The 19,880-nt window shown below is 39.9% G+C and overlaps 1 protein-coding gene and 1 pseudogene across 1 annotated transcript in view; one reads left to right on the top strand and one right to left on the bottom strand.

Annotated features, from left to right (window-relative positions):
* Positions 1-1,260: 1,260 nt before the first annotated feature.
* Positions 1,261-6,191, bottom strand: LOC148973681 (uncharacterized; annotated as a pseudogene).
* Positions 5,198-19,880, top strand: part of adgra2 (adhesion G protein-coupled receptor A2) — a 106,322-nt gene continuing 91,639 nt past the window's right edge. Inside the window, exon 1 of the mRNA XM_039682570.2 lies at positions 5,198-6,044. Within this exon, the coding sequence (XP_039538504.2) occupies positions 5,815-6,044 (230 nt within the window). The 5' untranslated portion in view covers positions 5,198-5,814. The remainder of the gene's footprint in view (positions 6,045-19,880) is intronic.

Below are 19,880 nucleotides of genomic sequence, written 5' to 3' on the forward strand. Positions count from 1 at the left end.
TCAGCTCTGCTGGAAACAAAAGTTGATTTACAGTGTGAGTATCAAAGACCTGAGGAAATTAAGTCTCGTGTGTGTTGGGAATTTTACAGCATGGCCCATAAACATCTCAGCGGTCCATATCTGGTTCCCCTTTCGTCTTTTTCGAAGTTACAACAGTTCTTTTTGAAATGTATGCTGACGGGAGGGATTTTTCCCTCCATGGCAAATGCCTGATAAGAGGATTTTATAGTAGCAGCAGAAGAGACACACATTGTTTTTATAATGATGACAAACAGAAATTGGAAGAACGTTATGCCCTTCGAAATGATCCTTCTGATGCTGTCTCTGTGGTTTTCTTTTGGTTCGTCTGAAGGTTAACCTCAAGCAGCCTGTGTATACTGCATGACACATGGTGATCATCCACACATTTCTCCTTGGTGGTATCCGAGCGTTGAAATATAATTGCCTGGCACTCACTTTTTGGCTCGGTTTTGGAGGTCCACAGTTTGTTAAACAACACTTCATTGGAGCGTTTTAAAGCTATTTTTATCAATTCCTAATCCAGCATTAGTGTAAACCATAATTAGTCGGAAAGGGAAAATATAGTTTTGAAGAAAAAGCTTATAACTTTGACAACAATGATTCCAAAAGGGGGACATTAGTTCGTGAATGCGTGTGGTTCATTGTTATTACGTGTTTACAATACTGTAATAACACAGTAATAGGTTACTTGCGATGGTCTTCTATAGTGTGGTTTTCATTTCCTCAGCTGCTGTGCATTTATGAAGTGTTGACACAGCTGTAAGGATAAGTCAAATGCTTATGAAATTCTTATGTGAAACCATCTTACAACTGCTTACTTAAATCAACAAGTTCTGTTGAATTTGTTCTGTCAGAACCATGAGAAACAAACTAAGAGGCAACTGTATATCTATCATTCTTGATGATCTGTTTCCTGGATGTATTAAATTTCTCCTCTTCGGGTCTCAGACCCCATGTGCTCTGTACTCATTGCAGCCAAAGCTTCATTCAGGCTCCTATGGCCCAGTCGCACGCGAAGATCCAAGGAGGCACCGACAATGGACTGACCAACTGGGTCATAGTGCCTGATTTGTAGTCAGCATTAATTACAAGTCAAAGGCCAAGCCCAAACATACATTTATTAGTTATATTAAGAGAGACAGAAGGAGTCATTAATGAAGAATATGAAATGCTCCCATTTCTCAGGGGTAAGAAAAAGAGACTCGAAAGAGACTCGAGAAGAGACTCGATCGCATTATATTATGGACAGAATGAATTTAGCCTTTTATTCACATATAAACATTGAGCAAACATAAACAAAACCTGCTTGATGCGTGAGAATGAGCTTCATTTGTTCTTGAGAAAGCTCAAACTTGCTGCGTAACACGAGAATGAACCTTATTGGTTCTTGCTGAAACTCAAACGTGCTGCGTAACACAATAATGAACCTCATTGGTTCTTGCGGAAGCTCAAACGTGTTGCGTGACACGAGAATGAACCTCATTGGTTCTTGCGGAAGCTCAAACGTGTTGCGTGACACGAGAATGAACCTCATTGGTTCTTGAGGAAGCTCAAACGTGTTGCGTGACACGAGAATGAACCTCATTGGTTCTTGCAGAAGCTCAAACGTGTTGCGTAACACGAGAATGAACCTCATTGGTTCTTGAGGAAGCTCAAACGTGCTGCGTAACACAATAATGAACCTCATTGGTTCTTGAGGAAGCTCAAACGTGCTGCGTAACACAATAATGAACCTCATTGGTTCTTGAGGAAGCTCAAACGTGCTGCGTAACACAAGAATGAACCTCATTGGTTCTTGAGGAAGCTCAAACGTGCTGCGTAACACAATAATGAACCTTATTGGTTCTTGAGGAAGCTCAAACGTGCTGCGTAACACAATAATGAACCTCATTGGTTCTTGAGGAAGCTCAAACGTGCTGCGTAACACAATAATGAACCTCATTGGTTCTTGAGGAAGCTCAAACGTGCTGCGTAACACAATAATGAACCTCATTGGTTCTTGAGGAAGCTCAAACGTGCTGCGTAACACAAGAATGAACCTCATTGGTTCTTGAGGAAGCTCAAACGTGCTGCGTAACACAATAATGAACCTCATTGGTTCTTGAGGAAGCTCAAACGTGCTGCGTAACACAAGAATGAACCTCATTGGTTCTTGAGGAAGCTCAAACGTGCTGCGTAACACAATAATGAACCTCATTGGTTCTTGAGGAAGCTCAAACGTGTTGCGTAACACAAGAATGAACCTCATTGGTTCTTGAGGAAGCTCAAACGTGCTGCGTAACACAATAATGAACCTCATTGGTTCTTGAGGAAGCTCAAACGTGCTGCGTAACACAATAATGAACCTCATTGGTTCTTGAGGAAGCTCAAACGTGCTGCGTAACACAAGAATGAACCTCATTGGTTCTTGAGGAAGCTCAAACGTGCTGCGTAACACAATAATGAACCTCATTGGTTCTTGAGGAAGCTCAAACGTGCTGCGTAACACAATAATGAACCTCATTGGTTCTTGAGGAAGCTCAAACGTGTTGCGTAACACAAGAATGAACCTCATTGGTTCTTGAGGAAGCTCAAACGTGCTGCGTAACACAATAATGAACCTTATTGGTTCTTGAGGAAGCTCAAACGTGCTGCGTAACACAATAATGAACCTCATTGGTTCTTGAGGAAGCTCAAACGTGCTGCGTAACACAATAATGAACCTCATTGGTTCTTGAGGAAGCTCAAACGTGCTGCGTAACACAATAATGAACCTCATTGGTTCTTGAGGAAGCTCAAACGTGCTGCGTAACACAAGAATGAACCTCATTGGTTCTTGAGGAAGCTCAAACGTGCTGCGTAACACAATAATGAACCTCATTGGTTGTTTTGCGGAAGGTCAAATGCGCTGCGTAACATGAGAATGAACCTCGTTGGTTGTTTTTGCGGAAGCTTAAGCATGTTGCACGAGAATGAACCTGATAGATTAAACGAACATGCTTAAGCCTCCGTATACCAGATCAGATCATGTGCATTGATGAATGTTTATTTGTGAATAAAAGCCTATATTTAATCTGGTCATCATATAAAGCAATTGTCTCTTCAGAAAAATTTGGATTAAATCGCTCAATTCACATGGGTTAGTTTTATGATTTCTTTATGAACTTTTTTTAAGCGTCAAAGTGGTAGTTGCAATTGGGTCGACAGAGTAGTTAAAGCCACAATATGTATTTTTTCTGCATTAAAAATAGCAAAAATAACTGTATCTATGTTATATATTTCTGTTAGATATGTACTTACATTATCCCGACAGTTTCCACCAAATTTCAATTACGGAGAAATTTATAGTTTAATTCGAAGACACGGGACGTTTCTTTATTTCCGTTTCGTCGCCCGTCTATGGCGTCATATAACCTTTGACTCCTCTATTTTCTCTAACTTCCTTGCGGAACCCGGCGAAACCGCCAAACACAAAGGGGAACACTGGACTACCGCCAATAAAGCAAAGAAAATGACGAAATAAAAAAAGTAGTATGTATTTTTATGTGTGTAAATCACGTGCCCGCTCACGAGCGCTCACTGTCCCCGGTGCTGCTCGCACATAAAGCGCTCCCCGTTCACAGTAACCGTGTCGTCTCATTCAAAACAGCCAACTGTTGCTGTTAGCGAGCCGCGGGCATTGAATACTCTTGAATACTCTCCTTTAGCCTTTAGCACATAGTGGATGAATTACGCAAACCCAGTCAAATGTTTGACTGCAGTATCTTATGTGCTTTATAATCCGGTGCGCTCTATGAGCCCGTTCTCATCCCAAAGCGCCATATAGGATGCTTTTGCAAAAGCGTAAATATCCAACGCACATGGCACCCTTTAACGTGAAATGAGACGCAGATATATTTGGGCAGAAGGCGCCCCCTAGTGGTCTAACCCTTACCCTACACCATACCTAAACTTAACCATAACCGAAGCGTCTCATTAGACGTTAAAGGGTGCCATGTGCGTTGGATATTTACGCTTTTGCAAAAGCGTTGTATATGGCGCTTTGGGATGAGAATGCGTTGGCTCTATATATGAAAAATGTTCTAAAATAGGTCATTCATTGAAGTAGCGTAATATTAATATTTATATTCATCTGTATAATAGTTATGGACCACGATTACGCTTTGCCTGCACGTTCTGCTGCTACAGCCAGCTCATTAGCTAAAGCTCAAACGTACCTGAAAAATATGACCCGAGAAGGGTTTGGGACAGGAGAAGCATGACACAGGTAAACATTGGGGTTGCATTTAAAGCTTCTCGACAAACTAAATCTACAGAGAGATGCCGTATATCCGTATATTTTGTGAAACGATGATGTCATGTCATGAGCTGAGCTGGTTGTCATTGACAGCGACAACAACTCCCGTGAGCCCACGCTCTTTCCCGACGTCATCAAAGTATGTCTTTTGTTATTATTTTAAACGAGTGACCCCTGGTGGCCAAAAATCGCATACTGTACGTTTAATGGCATTTTCTATCCCTTTAAAACGGCATGACCTCTTTCACTTGATAAACCGGATACTGTACATCTAAATCATAAAATATTGAATTGAGATTGTTTTATGAAGATTAGCCTACATTGTGATATTGTATACAAAACAAATAGAGCTTGTTCACATATCGCATCTTTTACACGCTCAAGTTCATTATTTCAAATGTAGGTGCACGGTATGCGCGTTCAATGGGAGCGATGCAGCCGCGGTGCGACACACCGTTTTTTTTTCCAAGCATGCCCGCGCCGCATCAAGATAAAACATCTCAACTTTTCAGAATGCCGCATGTAGGTCACGTGACAAGAACCAAGCACAGCAAGGACAGATGCCTCCGGAGCGCAACCTAGCGCTTTGGAAAAAGGAGAACGAGAATGCGGTGCGTGTAGCGTTTTCTACGAGTTTTTAGGCGCTATGTGAATGGCGCCTTACACTAGGCCTATGTAAGATAATTACTTTTTTTTTTTACATTCACTTGCCCATTCCCCTGTCTCTCATAAATGTAGGCCTAAATACATAGTACATTTCATTACCATAATAATGATTTAGAGTAACATAATCTCTGGTATGTAGGCTAATAACTAGATTTATATGGGAGGCATGAAATTAGCTGCGCTAGGACCGCGCGGCTCAGGGAGAGGAATGTGCGCACTGTGGCTGGAGCTGAATGTGAGTGTGACAGGATGGCAGAGGAAAAGCGCCAGAGTCCTGGAATTAGGATCTGCACCGTTATTCAAAGTCAGATTACGATTTACACCACACGGACTCCGGAGCGCAGCAGAGCAGTCCGTCATGTTTGCTGATACGCGTCCGGAACTTTATGACAAATCAAACCGAATTTTTCTGTGAAATACTGCTTGGAAAAAAGTATGGACAACAGCTGCTTTGAGGACTCGTAATTGCGCTGCGCTCAAGAGCACAAGAGTAACAACTTCTCTTTTCTTAGAAAGGCGACAGAGTGACATTTCTCCGCGCCGTTCGTTTGCGCGTCACATTTGTAAAGTGCTACAAAATTATTCCGTTTCATATGGGACCTGGAGGAAAGAAAGTGCATGATGGAATAATGACATGATGGATATAATTTATTGCTTCAGCGACAGGAGTGCTGTCATTTGTTAACAGAAGTGAGTGTTGCAGTATATACCGGCGAGATCTATCCATTCATACTCAGAAAGGAGTAACTTGTCTCTGTCTCAGCATTGATACTTTGCTTATCACCCAGAAAAGATTGTGCCCTGATGTCATGGGCTGACCTGGGACCGCACAGTTGATAGTGTGGGGGACAATGTCGGGACTCTGCGTCCGGATCCCGTTTTGGGTTCGTGTGTTTCTCCTGCTGCTGCTTCACAGAGTCTCTGCGGGCTGTCCGGAGCTCCTCTCCAGCGGCTGCAGCTGCGCGGAGGACCGCGGTAAAGCTCACCCTGCGCCCGGAGCGCGGAGGAAAGTCAGCTGCGTTGGTAAGGAGCTGACTGAAACGCCAGAAGTCAATCTGCTACCCAACAGAACCGTCTCTCTGTGAGTATTTTGTTCATTTTCATTATTTAGCAACTCTTTATCACTGTTCTTTATCAGTCTGCATATTTCATGAAATCAAGTACAATATTAAGAAACTGTAAAGTACGATACTAAAAATCAGCTTCTCAATATAATTATATATTGAGCTGGTTTGTGCAGTAAATTATACCTGAGGATGTGGGGTGTTGTTTGGGAATACCATTAAGCCTGATTCACTGAAGGAGAAATTTCAAACAAACATTTGAAGATGCAGAACTTCAGCAAAGGATGATTGATGACACAGAGGTTGTCTTAAGATACAGAAACGTGTCATTGAACATATTGATTAGACAATGTATGTCTATAGCATCTCATAAAATTAGTAATTGTGACAGCAACCGTCTGGAAGATGTAAACCGGTACAAGATTGCTGAAGACAAAGGTCGGTCACTTTTTGGTGACTACTGTACAAGATCTTAGACAGCAGCTTTGAGCAGCTGTCAAAATTTAACTCTATAGGGGAGTGCAGGGCCAACTGTAACAATTTTTACATTTTACTCTACATTTTTTTTCACAACTCACTTATTACTACAAATATATGTGCCATCATTTGGTATAAGAAAAATTTACAGTAACATCAATAGACTTGCAATGAGAAAGACTCATATTATCTGAGTTTATCCAGGTGTTTAGATGTGGTTATCGTTTATTGGAAAATGATTAACCTTTGTTGAAGTAAATTAACATTAAAATAGATGATATTAACTATCTCAAACAAGAGCACATCTCAAAATAATAAAATAACTAGTGTACAATAACTAAGTGGCTTTGATTATTAAAAATGCCAATACCAATTTTTATTTATATCAATTGATTCTTTGATGAAATCATTTTAAAGGTTCCATTTTTAACAGTCTACATTGTTAAAGCCGCTATAGAAATGAAGATGACTTGACATTTTTCAATTTATTCAAATTCATTCAGAATAGTTTTGTTATCAGTTGTTCAACCTCACAGCCATAAAACATTATTATACTATATGGTGAATACTGTACTGAGTACAGAGATTCTGTCATTATGTGCTGTTTGACCAAGATTCTTTGACCAACAATCATTTTTGTTTTCCCACTGCGCAATGTGACGTTAGAGTGACGTCTTTTCTATGTAATTTTTGGACGTCCAATTTCAGTCCACTGAAGGGGTTGTTTTGTAACGCCAGGCGACGTCTTTTGCACGTCTAATATTGACGTCGCTGGGACCAAATGTGGTCGTTTGTGGACGTCTTTTCAACATCAAATATAGTATCTTCTATAACTTCTATAACTGAATCAAACCCTGGATCTAAGCATTGCACTAGGTGGCTGTTTCACAAGTGCCAACGCGCTACTGTTTGACAGCATTAGACCTTTTTATGTGTCAATTACCACCTTCTGCTTGAGACAATCAAATGCAGTTTTTGGAAAACTATCTTAAATAATTATAAATAATCTGTATTCATATGTATTAATCATGTTGATAACAACAATGTTGATATTTGTAAATAAAAAAAACATTGCATATTAATCATGTAAATTTCCTGCACCTGTAATAGACGTCCAAGAAATGAGGTCCCAAAAAAATGACCCAGTTCAACGGTCAAATGTTGAACGTCAATATGACGTCCAAATTGGGTCATGGTTGGACGTCCAAATAGTGGACCTAGTTTGGACGTCAAATGGATGTCCAGAATTGGTCATGGACCAATGGACCCAATATAGACATGATCTGCACGTCTATCCGACGTCCAGTGTTTAGTGGGTTGGCTTGAATGTTTCACAAAGTGAAACAATCAAACTCTACTGAGTGTGACGCTACCAGCTCATTGTTTCGGCTCATATTTTCATTCATTTCATTTTCATTTTCATTGAAGAGGAGTTTGTTGCAGAACTTGTCATTTTACACATGCCTACCATCTGACAGCAAAGGAAACCCGGTCCTCTGTCCCCAAAAACACATATGCACACAGGTCCTCTAGTCTTCAGCTGACTTGGCCATGCTAATGGAGAATAAAAAGTGCACTTTTAATGGCCATCCGTCTCCTTCCTTTCCCTGCGCTGTAATATCCCAGTCTGTTCATAATGGACCATATTCATAATGTCTGCACAGGAAGGAAGTTAAACCCACTCCAAAGTTTGGCTGCAGCTAGTTATGACCTATTGTGATATTACCTGGTAATCTGGATGACTATTCTAGAACTTCAGATACTTTCGGCGCCTGTACAAAATACTTGTCGGACAAAGTATGCACTTAATCCCTGTGTGAGACAAGGGAGATCATTTTAGAGCTGTGTGTATTTGTTTTGGTGAGGAGAGTGCTATTTTTCGTCTGTTTCTTGACACGGACACCCGTGCAGCCGTCCAACGTCTTTGCTAGTATCCGCCCTTAAAATTGGTGTGGAAAAGCAGGAATAAAACGCTCGTCGTTTCAGAACTCTGCCTTCCCATGATGCCCTTCTGCTCCCCTTCCCAGCAGGAGCAGAATTCGCCTGCACATGGCTGTCGTAAAAACATAAACATTAAAAGCACTCGAAACGCTGCGAACAAGCCCAGGAGAGGAGTATGCAGCCCGAGGATTGGTCCCCTCGGAGGAGGAGGCCCGGGGTAGCCAGGACTCCATTTAAAGAGGCTAGTGGTTCTGCTTAATAACTGCTCACATCTGCTCAACACATTGCCTCTGCGAAACCGGAGGAAATGGACTTAAAAAAAAAAAAGCTAGGAAGGGGGCAAAAGTAGGCTGGGTGGCAGACGGCGGAGGCGGTCGGATACAAGTTCTCATGAGCCTTTTGCACCTCTTACCATCGTTTATTTGTTTTCCGAGCATGTGGAAAGCGCACCGTGTGGCAGTTTTATGAGGCTTTGTGTGTTAGAAGTATTCATAGTCTCCTGCCCCCTGAAGGGAAAATGAGCAACGGTTATTGAAAATCCTGCACTCAGCACTAGTTTAGTTGGGGGGTTTTCAAGGTAGTTGATCTAACTGTTTCTTGGGATTGGCTTTTTGTCTGTTTAGATGCGATGTTTGAAATTGTGACGATGCTGTTGTTTTCGTGCTTTGATTGTTCAGAGACCAGATATACTCTGGGAATCATCACCTGTCTTTCTTGCTCATCTTTTTCAGCCGCTCTTCACTGCACCAGGAGAAAATGTGGAATGTCTGTGTAAAAATAGTTCTTGTAGAGGTGAATGATACCCTTTAAGGCAAGCCAGTCCACTCAGTGGCCATTTTGGCTCACACCTGCTTGAATGGGACCAAAAACTTCAAAGCTGCTTGTCAATATTTACCAATCACCAAAAAAAAAAAGGTTGATTGGCTCCTTTATTTGAAACGTGCGACTTCCTACGGTGTGCTGACATGAGCTGTGTTCCACTTCTCTTGCTAACTTGCCTCTGGTGCATTGACTCGGATGTACGTCATTGCTTGCAGAAGTAGCAGGGGTGCCCAATACTGGCGGAACACATGCAATGGGTTCAATTGGAATGTCCTAAATCATTAATCACTTGGAATCTGCTATGAAGCTGATGTATTATTTTAGTTTTTTTTCACAAACAATTAAATATCCCCCAAACCTGCACATTTTGGATCTCTTAAGGCACTCACACTACACAGACTGAGCTCATGAAGTAGCGTGTGTATGACACGCCAATTCGTATTTCCATTTTTGGCGTGCTATGAACACGCATAATCGCTTTTCAGCGTGTTTATGAACGCTGTTGACTTAACGTTATTACTGTATACATAAATATATGACTTACCTCAACCCCGTCCCTAAACCTAACCGTCACTGGGGTTAATCCCAGATAGCAAACTGACATTGAATCAACGTGGAAACATGACATCGAAACAACGTTGATCTGACATTGTTTTGCTCATCGAATTAACGTTGAACCAACGTCAGACGCGTCATTCTTTCAAAACTAACGGAAAATCAACTTGAAATCAACGTTGTTTCAACGTTATGAAAGCAAACCAATTTTCGATTTTCATTTAGCTTTGAAGTCTGACATTGGTTCAACGTTAATTCGATGAGCAAAATCAACGTTGTTTCGATGTCATGAGAGACGTCGTTTCCACGTTGATTCAATGTCAGTTTGCTGTCTGGGATGGCATTTATGACTGTTCCCTTACCATCCTAGGAAAAAAAAAGATCGCTCCCCAGATGTAGATGTACATTTTGCTTCGTTTCGCACGGACATTTGACGCCGTGTACAGACACACGGAATCACTCAGACGTTAATGGCGTAGGCATACACGTGGATACACACAGATAGCTCAAAATGCGTAGAGATAACATGCCACTTGACTCGAAAGTGGCGTGTATGTTTAAGCAAAAGTCATGATGTCATGTTGCACTACAAGATAATATGGCCGATTTTGGGTCCAGTTCCAATTCTCATTCCGACAATCCTAGGTAAAGTCCTTATTATCTTGTTGCTTCTACAGATTATTTGATCAGATCCTCCTGTGGTGCGATGTGTGTTAAGAGTGATTGAATCTGCTCAGAAGAATGTCGTGGCTGCACCGATCTCAAATTGTAAATATCCAACATGTTGAATATTTACGGTAAAAAATCTGTTGTGTGGAAGGAACCCCGATGACAAACGCACACTGTAGTTTGTCACGTGGAATCAAAAGGATACCAAATTAGAAAGGGAGCTGACAGAAGGAAGAATAACACAACTACATCTGAACCCTTTTCTTTTATTTCCGCAAATGTTTTATACGTCCGCCATGTTTGTTTCTCACTCTACAATATAAACCGACCCTGTAAAGTTGTGGTGCGGAACTCCTCTGTTGCACAGGAAAATGCTGAAGTCTTTGGTGATACCATTTGAACACCATATACTTTATTTCCGCCATCGCTTTCCATTATCGATGCGTGTCACATTAAGAGTAATGCAAAAGACAATTAAGAAATCCGTTTTGAACAGCCAGAGCACCCAGACTGAGACGCATCTCTCTAGAATTGCATTTCGAACAACCTCCATATGTGTGGTTTGAAGAAATCCAATTTCATGTTTTTTTTTTTTTTTGCTGTCCAGACTTTCTAAAATCCATTTAGATAAAATCTGGAGATGCAAAAAAAAAGCCTGAACGTGGCTGGTCAGACGGGATGTGTGACCAACAATTTTTGGAATTTTTTTTAGCAGTAACGAAAAAATAAAGGCCGTCCATCATTTCAGCCCGGTCTCATCCCAAGCCGTTATATAGGTGACGCTTTTGAAATTGCGTCTACATCCGACGCACATCGCACCCTTTAGCATCAATATGAAACGCAGATTTATATGGGCCAGAAGGCGCCTCCTAGTGGTCTAACCCTAACACTACCTCAGTCCTGAACCTACCCATAACCGAAGCATGTTATATTGACGCAAAAGGATGCCAAGTGTGTCGGATTTAGACGCAATTTCAAAAGCGTCATCTATATGACGCCCTCGGATGAGAATGTGTTGATAATTTTGACCGTTTACACTGAGGGTGATCTTTTGTAACTTGTAACTGTAATTCCCAGTTGGTGGCGAGTGCGCTCCAGTGTGGCAGCAGAGCGCGAGTTCACTCTCTGTAGTCTCTGAGGAATAAAATGAAAACGATGCGTTTCATTACACACAGTATGCGAGCACCCAGTTTAAGTCCATTTTATCATAATCATTTTATAATACTTATACAAAATTAAGTGTCCAATCCAGTTTGTTTTGCTTTAAATGGTGGCTGTCATAAAACTTGACAGATTCATTCAAACATACATTAAATATTAAATAACCGTAAAAAAAAAGTTTATGTAATATGGTGCATACTATATTTAGCAAAATGCTCGTCTTATTAGTTAGTTATTTTCCTTGCTGACTTTCAAGTTTATGGCTTTTCTGAGGTATAATGTTACGTGACAATAGCCGCTTTCCGACCGGAGGGACTTTTGCAGTTCCTAGAACCGTTCCTATAACCCTTTTTTTCTCGTGTTCCGACCGGACTAAATTGGGGATTTTTTAGTTCCTCAGACCGTAGTTCCTATAACTCTTTCAGTACCTAGTCTAGAGCGAGGACTTTTTTAGTTCCCTTTCCCTAGGTCTACGTTGATTGGTTATACAAATATAACGCATTCAACCAGCTAATTGCTAATGCTAGCTAAACTTACCCGTTGTTTTGTTTGCCTCCTGCGCTCTGCTCTTTTATCTTCTGTCATCATTTTACTTAATATCATATTACGCTGGAGCCTTCGTCTTCTGTGTTTCTCTGTACAGAACTCAAGCATAATCTTTAAACGCCGCCGTTCGTTCTCCGTTAATTAGGGTCCCGGCAAGGCAGAACAGGAACATTGCAATCGGTCTTTGTTTTCTGTTTTTATTTATTTATTTATTAAGAACAATCTTAGTACAGACATGTATACAGCAAAATTAACATACAATATATAAATTACACAAAGTCTTTCATACTAGGGGGGTATTGTAAACTTATATAAAGATATTATAACATTTGCATATTTTCAATGTTTTAAACGCTTTTTGCTTCATAGAAAATCGGAGTGAATCAATATAAAGCTCAATTTCTTTCCTAAAAAAAATAAAATTAGGCTTTTTACAGGAGAATTTGCATTTATGAACATAAAATTTTGCCATTAAAAGAATGAAATTAATTAAATAATTCTGATTGTGCTTAAATGCTGGTTTGTTGTTGTTGTATGTGGCCGCGCTACGCTAGTGATGACGCTATAAAGCCCGTCGCCGTGTCTGCGTTACCCCTCCTACCAGTTCCTATGGCCACTTGGCCAGTGCGAACGCAAGCAGCAAAACCGAGTTTGGGGAGAGTAGTTCTTAGAACTGTTTAGAAGTGGACAGTTCCTATAACTAAGTTCCTATAACTACTTGGTCGGAAAGCGGCTAATGTTTGCAACACTGATTGAGTGATTACATGAGATATGATACGGATTTCGGATAGTTATCCTGTATCTTTCAACGTATTTTCTTTCGGAGACATGTTTTGAAACCGATGGAGACGACAGCACGGGTTAAAGCCTCCTTAAGAGTCTGCCACGTCCTATATAAGATGCAGTAGCCAGCGCGTAGGCTACACATTGTTCTTCAGTCAATTTGTTGTTATAAAATGCCACTTGCATAACATGCTAGACTAGTTTAGTCTGTAACCTACACAAGTCACTTAATCATGGAATCACAGTAGTCCTTACACTGGTTCATCAGGCATTACACACAGCACATCCTTTGGTCCAACTCTTTTAAAAAATAAAGCTTTCAAAATGGGTTTTGATGCCATATAAAAGAACCATCTTGGGTTCCCCAAAAGAAGCTTTCAGTGAACAGTTCTTAACAGAACAAGTATGTTCTTTGTGCGAAGAACATTTTATCAATCTGAAGAACCTTTTTTTCCACTATAAAGAACCTTTTGTGCAATGGAAAATTTCCATGGATGTAAAAGGTTCATCAATGCCCATAAAGAACCTTTATATTTGAGAGTGAAGACAGGCTTGATTAAACGGGTGGACTGAATTGTTCATGACACTGCCAAATCCAAATCTATCTCATTCATTTTCCTATAAGTAGTCAGTATCTTCCCCCTTATGGAGTCTGTGTCGGTGTGTCTCAGGCAGAGAAGGGGAATTATGGGTAGTGCGGTACATTTCTTGGTGTTTTAGAAGTCTCACAGCAGACACTGTATCTGAGTACTGTATGTTACTTCATTTTCATTTCAGTTTCAGAGGAATGTGGCTGAGAAAATCAGTTTAACAATCGGTTTTAGCTCTAACCGTACATAAGTAGGGTTGGGAATCGTGAGAAATTTTCCGGTTCCGGTTCCGATTCCGGTTCCGCCAAACGATTCCGGTTCCGGTTCCGGTTCCGGTTCCCATTCAATTAAAAATATTAGTAAGAGAAAAATCCACAATCCTTTTTGTGTTTATTTCTTATAGTACATGACAAATTAGTTTAACAGACTGGTAATGTAAACAAACTCAAAATATTATTAAGCAATCTTTGCAAAAAAAAATTGTATATATATATATATATAAAGGAAATAAAAAAATTCTGCATTCTCTATAATAATTTAGACCTCTCCTTTATTGTATCTCCAACAGTGAAGAATACCCTCTCAGAAGGAATAGTATATGCTTTAACACACATATGTGTGTAGAACAGATTATTTTTTTAAACGGTTTGAATGATTGATTCATAAAGACTTTACTTATTTCATTACTGGATAAATCGGCGCTCTATCAGTTAATAAACAGAACTGCATGCGTCTTGCGGAAGAACATTGTTGCCGGAGCTACTTCTCTCTGTTTATGTCCATGACGAGTCACGCAGGCATTGGGCTACTCCGCAGCAGCTGCGATCCGCCGGCCAGTCTAAAGAAGTCCGAGTATTAACGCTTATTACAGACTTTACGTAGTGATTCAAGATAAGACAAAAACACGGTTTGAAAAAAAAAACATTATGATGCACTCGCTCATTGTATATATTTTGTAAATTCTGAACACAAAAAATATACGGACTGCATCTGTTTTGACCACTACCGTCAATGTTTACTCAAACTATAATCTCACTAATTCTGTAACGGAAACAGGGGCGTAATTTGCGGGTGGGACGGGTGGGACATGTCCCCACCACTTTTTGCCAGGGTCGATATTGTCCCCACCACTTTAAAAAGCTCTCGCGGCACGGATCTAACTGTAGAAATAAATAAAACATCTCCAACTGAAAGACCATCAATTTAGTTCGTTTGTAAAATAAAAGAAGCGATCTAGCCCTGAAATACGTTATTTTTTAAATCAAGTGATCAAAGTGCTCTTTGCCGCTTGCGATCGGTAGCGCGGTTACAGTGTATCCCGTGGCTCACACACAGTCTTCACATCTTCACATGCGCGCTTCAATCCGTTTCGGAGACTATTTGTTCGTTCCGGTGCAGAGCATGTGAGCGGAGTGGAGCGCGAGCGGGCGGATCTTGGACAGAGCGCAAATGGGCATTTTTTAAAAGGACTGAGCGTCGCCCTATTTCCCGCTCCAATTTCGCTCCGCTCACACCACGAGTCTGACTCCATTTTTTTCCTGGCTAAAGAAGCTCGCATTGTGTTCAGCATCCCAAGCGGGTCTGCAAGGGCAGAGACGGTTTTCTCCGCAACCACCGCATGAGTCTGAAGCCTCAGACATTGTCCAAACTTAACTTGTGTTCTTGAAGGTGAACTCAAAATAACTGTAGATAAGGAAAGCAATTCATTTTCTTTCTTTCTTTCTTTTTTTTAAGTTTAATTTATATATAATTAGGCCCATTGATTCGTTTGATTTTATAGCATTTTTTTGTACAATTGATATAAGCATAATTTTATTTTATTTGTGAGCACTGTGCAAACGTTTAGTTATCAAAATGTTGGCCTAATAGTTAATTTAATTTTTTTAATTTACTTTTTTTTATCTTTATTTATATTATTAGGCCCATTTATTCGTTTAATTGTACAGCAGTTTGTGTGTACAATGGATATAAGCCAAATTTAAATTTCAATCGTGCATGTGTTCTGCAAAAAATCAGTTATCAACATTCTGGCTTAATAGTTAATTTACTTTTAAAACTTTTATGGATATTTTTGTTTTTATAATCTTTATTCACATTATTAGGTCAATTTATTCGTTTAATTTTACAGGACTTTCTGTATAGGCTATTCCACTGGACATGTTTTAAAGTCGGATTTATGTTTTTATTCACGTGTCACGTGATTCGTTTATTTATACACATGTCCCACCCACTTTTTAAAACAAAGTTACGCCACTGAACGGAAATCATTTGAATATGTGAAACAAATAAATATGGAGACTGTGATTGCAAAGCAGTTTCATATCGACAACTGCTCTCTCTCTCTCTCAGCGCAAACAGATTTGAATGTAGGCTAGAGAGTGACTCGGCGGTCGGCGCGCGCAGCGTGCGTGTGTCTGTGTGTGACAAATGCAACGCGTGTGAGAGCAAATCGCAACTTCAGTGGTGAAGTTTTTGTCATTTAGGAATAAGACGGCGTCTTCTACTCCCAGCACTTCGCCCACATGATGATATCGCATCGGCATCAGAACCGTTTTCGGAACCGAAACTTAGGAATTTTGCACGGTTCCGGTATTTTTTCAAAAACACAACCGGTTCTGGAAAAGAACCGGTTCTCGGTTCCCAACCCTATACATAAGTGATTGTTGTATCTCACCAGCTCTAAACATACAGGCCTCAAGAGGTCAGAATGTGATTTCTGGGGTCAGTCATTTTGGTAAAGGTTATCTGTTGGACCAGCTGCCGGCCTGCAACACAACATCTGGCATTCCTCAGCTGATTAGGTTAGATAAGCAGATGGCATCCCTTAATCTGATTGGTGGAGAGGGAAAATGTGGAGGAGTGACCTCAGTAATTACCCAAAATCGTATATTCTCCATCCTTATTGTTCATCCATAGACCATAACCTGAATGAATTAGGGACTTGTGGCAGTAGAGATTGTACATTTAAGTAAATATCATGCTTCTTAAGTACATTTTTCTTTGGTTGTCTGCACGACTTTTGATTTCTTTTTATATATTACTTTTCCCCTTTTTTTGCCGTTTCATTGTTTTTGCCTGACATGACAGTCCACTTATGGGTTGTTGGCAGTATCGAGATATAACATGAACTGGATTAAAATTCGCCGAACCCCACATCTCAATGTGTCGGAGAACGTCCGCTAACCTCTCAGCCGCTGCTCCGACTGCTTCTTCTGTTTCCTTGCTCCCCACATTTCGCCTCTGCCCTTCTTTCAAATATATTTAAAACTGTAAATCACCCAAAGCACTCGGTTAGGCACAGGAGAGATGCGGTTTGTTCAGTGAGAGCCTTTCATTGGCTGCTTCTCGTTGTTTGTCAAGCAGCTCGGCAGAGGATTTGTGGCTACACCTCCATATTAGAGTTTAACTGCTTTGACCTCTGTGGGTAACTGATCGCTTTCTGTGCGTGCTGTTTGATGCCGTTCCACACGTCAGCCTTCTCCAGGTTTCCATTACATCCTAAATTACTCATAAATCCTCTCCGCATTAGTGTATACCGTTGGCATATACAAGTCATTTGGTGCTACTTTGTGGTATAAAGCCCAATATATTTACCATAAACGGCCATTTTTCCACTGGCTCCCCCTCTCCGCACAAACTTAAACTCTCTTTCCTCTTGCTCCTCCCCTCTATCATGAGTTCATCCATACACAGTGAGTCTGAACCTAAATATTTAGCTGTCCTGGTAGGAAACTGCCATGCCTAAACTCTTTCCAGATGTGGGGGAGAGCAGTGCGCTGTTTAGAGCTAATTATGTGCGGCTGCACAGTGACTGAGTTGATAGAGGGGGAGGGAGACCAAGAGAGTGAAAGAAGGGAGAGAGAGGAGGTAAAGAAGTGGAAAGTGTGAAATAGAGGTAGAGATCAAGGAAAGGAATGAGATGATGTGGACAGGATGAAGGAGAGTCATTTTAGTTGAATGTTTGTTTATCTGTTGAGCGAGAATGAAATGGGAAACAGTGAGAGAGTGTAATGAGAGTGTAATGAGAGTCGAGTCTGGGTTTTGCTTCATGAGAGTGTTTGTGAATGTACGTATGTCAGTATGTATGCATGTATGTATATACAGTGTGTATATATATATATATATATATATATACAGTATATATATATATATATATACAGTGTGTGTGCATATATATATATATATATATATATATATATATATTAAATTACATTGCATATACAGTATAAATAGTCACCCGAGACATCCAATTTTGTCTCATCATAACATCACGACCCATAAATTATGGTCATACAGGTATAGAGTAAGACATTTGAAACTGTAAAGAGTCTATTTTTATTTGTGCAGACTCACAATAAAAAACAAACAGGATGCCGCTTTCTGCCGTCTCAGATTCATTTCCGTGAAATTAGTGGAACACGTTAGAAAAATAATGGAAATTCGGCATATATTAAATTCATAAATTCAGCTTTTGCATGCCATCTGAACTCTTAGGTTGGGTTGGTGTGTAGATTGTCACTTCATCTTCTGCTCTTTTCTTCCCTGTTGTGGCGGTTAGCAAAAAGCGTTGCCCCCCCTTCTGGATTGGCGTGTGGATCACCTGAGACTGAGCAATGAGATCAGAATGAAAATATATGTGTGTGTGTGTTCTTGATGTACCGTACTCGGACATCACTTTTGCAAAGTTAGAAGTCTAAGTCTGATTGGCTGACTCTAGGATGTCACTGTCTTTAATAGTCCACCAGGAAACATAAACGCTTAACATTCTAAGCGTTTCTCAATGTCAAGGAAGGATCTTCGGAAGCCGGAATTTCGAGGATGCTACATCATCGAAATCCGTCGAAGGAATGTTCCAATGTCGAGGATCCTCAGAATTTCAACCAAGGACTGAGTCCTTCATTCGGAAAATATCCCATACATAGGAAAGGATGCATATGTGTAGCCTTCGCGCTCTCAAGTCACCCACAATCTTTGGGTGCTATCTTGTTCAAAAAAATAAAAAATGTCGGACGATAACGGCAATATGCTTTCAAATGTAAGGTTTAAGTATAATTTCAGTTTCGCCATTTATTTAATGTTTATTAAACTATTAAACATATCGGCTTAACTGATTTGTAGAGGGGGGATTTAAAGCTGTTCCCTTTTACTGGTGATTCACTTTTTACTTCATATAACATGTTTTAACAGCTAGATCATGTTGCTATGGACGCAGTTCTGTTCACTCCAGTAATATAATTGTTTTTAAGTTAATATTTTTATTCATTTGGTAGGTAGCCATGTCAAGTAGGAAAATGTATAGCGAGTATACAACCCCTTCAGGCTGATTCAAGACCCCTCGCGTTAGAGTTCGCGGGGTTGTATTTGCTATAACAGCCGTCTCGCTATATATTATCCCTTACTTTTATTTATTTATTTCTATGAGGGCTGGCAAGACAAAATAAGGACTGTCGACTGTTTAAACCAGTAGCACTACCATTTTTGCAGTGCCGAAAGCGGACCTTTCACTGATGTACTGACGCAATGACGTGTACTTGCTAGCCTGTTGCATTTTCGTGTTCTCCGAATGCTAAAGATGAGCTTCGCCTAGCCTCTGAAGGAAATGACTTCACTGTAAAAAAAAAAAAAAACTGGTTTAACTTAAAAAAGTAAGTAACCTGGTTGCCTTAAAATTTTTAAGTTCATTGAACTGGAAAAAGTGAGTTAATACAATGAAGGAGAATGATTGAATCATCAGAAACTCAAAATTATATGTTATCTGAACTAAATAAATTATTTAAGTTAATTTGACAAAAGAAAAATTGTTGTGATTACTACATTGTAAAAAATATTGTTGGTTTAACTTAAAAAAGTAAGTAACCGGTTGCCTTCAAATTTTAAGTTGATTGAACTGGAAAAAGTAAGTTAATACAATGAAAGAGAATAATTTAATCATCAGAAACTCAAAATAATAAGTTATCTCAACTAAATAAATTATTATAAAGTTAATTAGACAAAAGAAAATATGTTGTGATAACAAATCTTGAAAATATTTTTTTTACAGTGTTGGAAGGACCCGTCTTGCCAAGGAAGTATCCTTGACATTGAGAAACACCTTCTGTTCACTTAAGCATTTAGTTGCTCATTGTTTCTTTCTCAAACATTTTGAAATCCACCATTTAGTTGTTTATGTTAAACATGTTGGAAACGTTTAAAAAAAAAACACTCACACTTTTGTTTGAGGCACTTAGTTGAATGTAAAAGAGATATTATTGTATATTTACTTGCATTATATGGGGGAAATATAATATTTCAAGCTTTGCTGGCCCGTTC

Source organism: Pimephales promelas, chromosome 14 (assembly GCF_988280905.1).
Source record: "Pimephales promelas chromosome 14, fPimPro1.hap1.1, whole genome shotgun sequence".
In the NCBI taxonomy this organism is placed as follows: domain Eukaryota; kingdom Metazoa; phylum Chordata; class Actinopteri; order Cypriniformes; family Leuciscidae; genus Pimephales; species Pimephales promelas.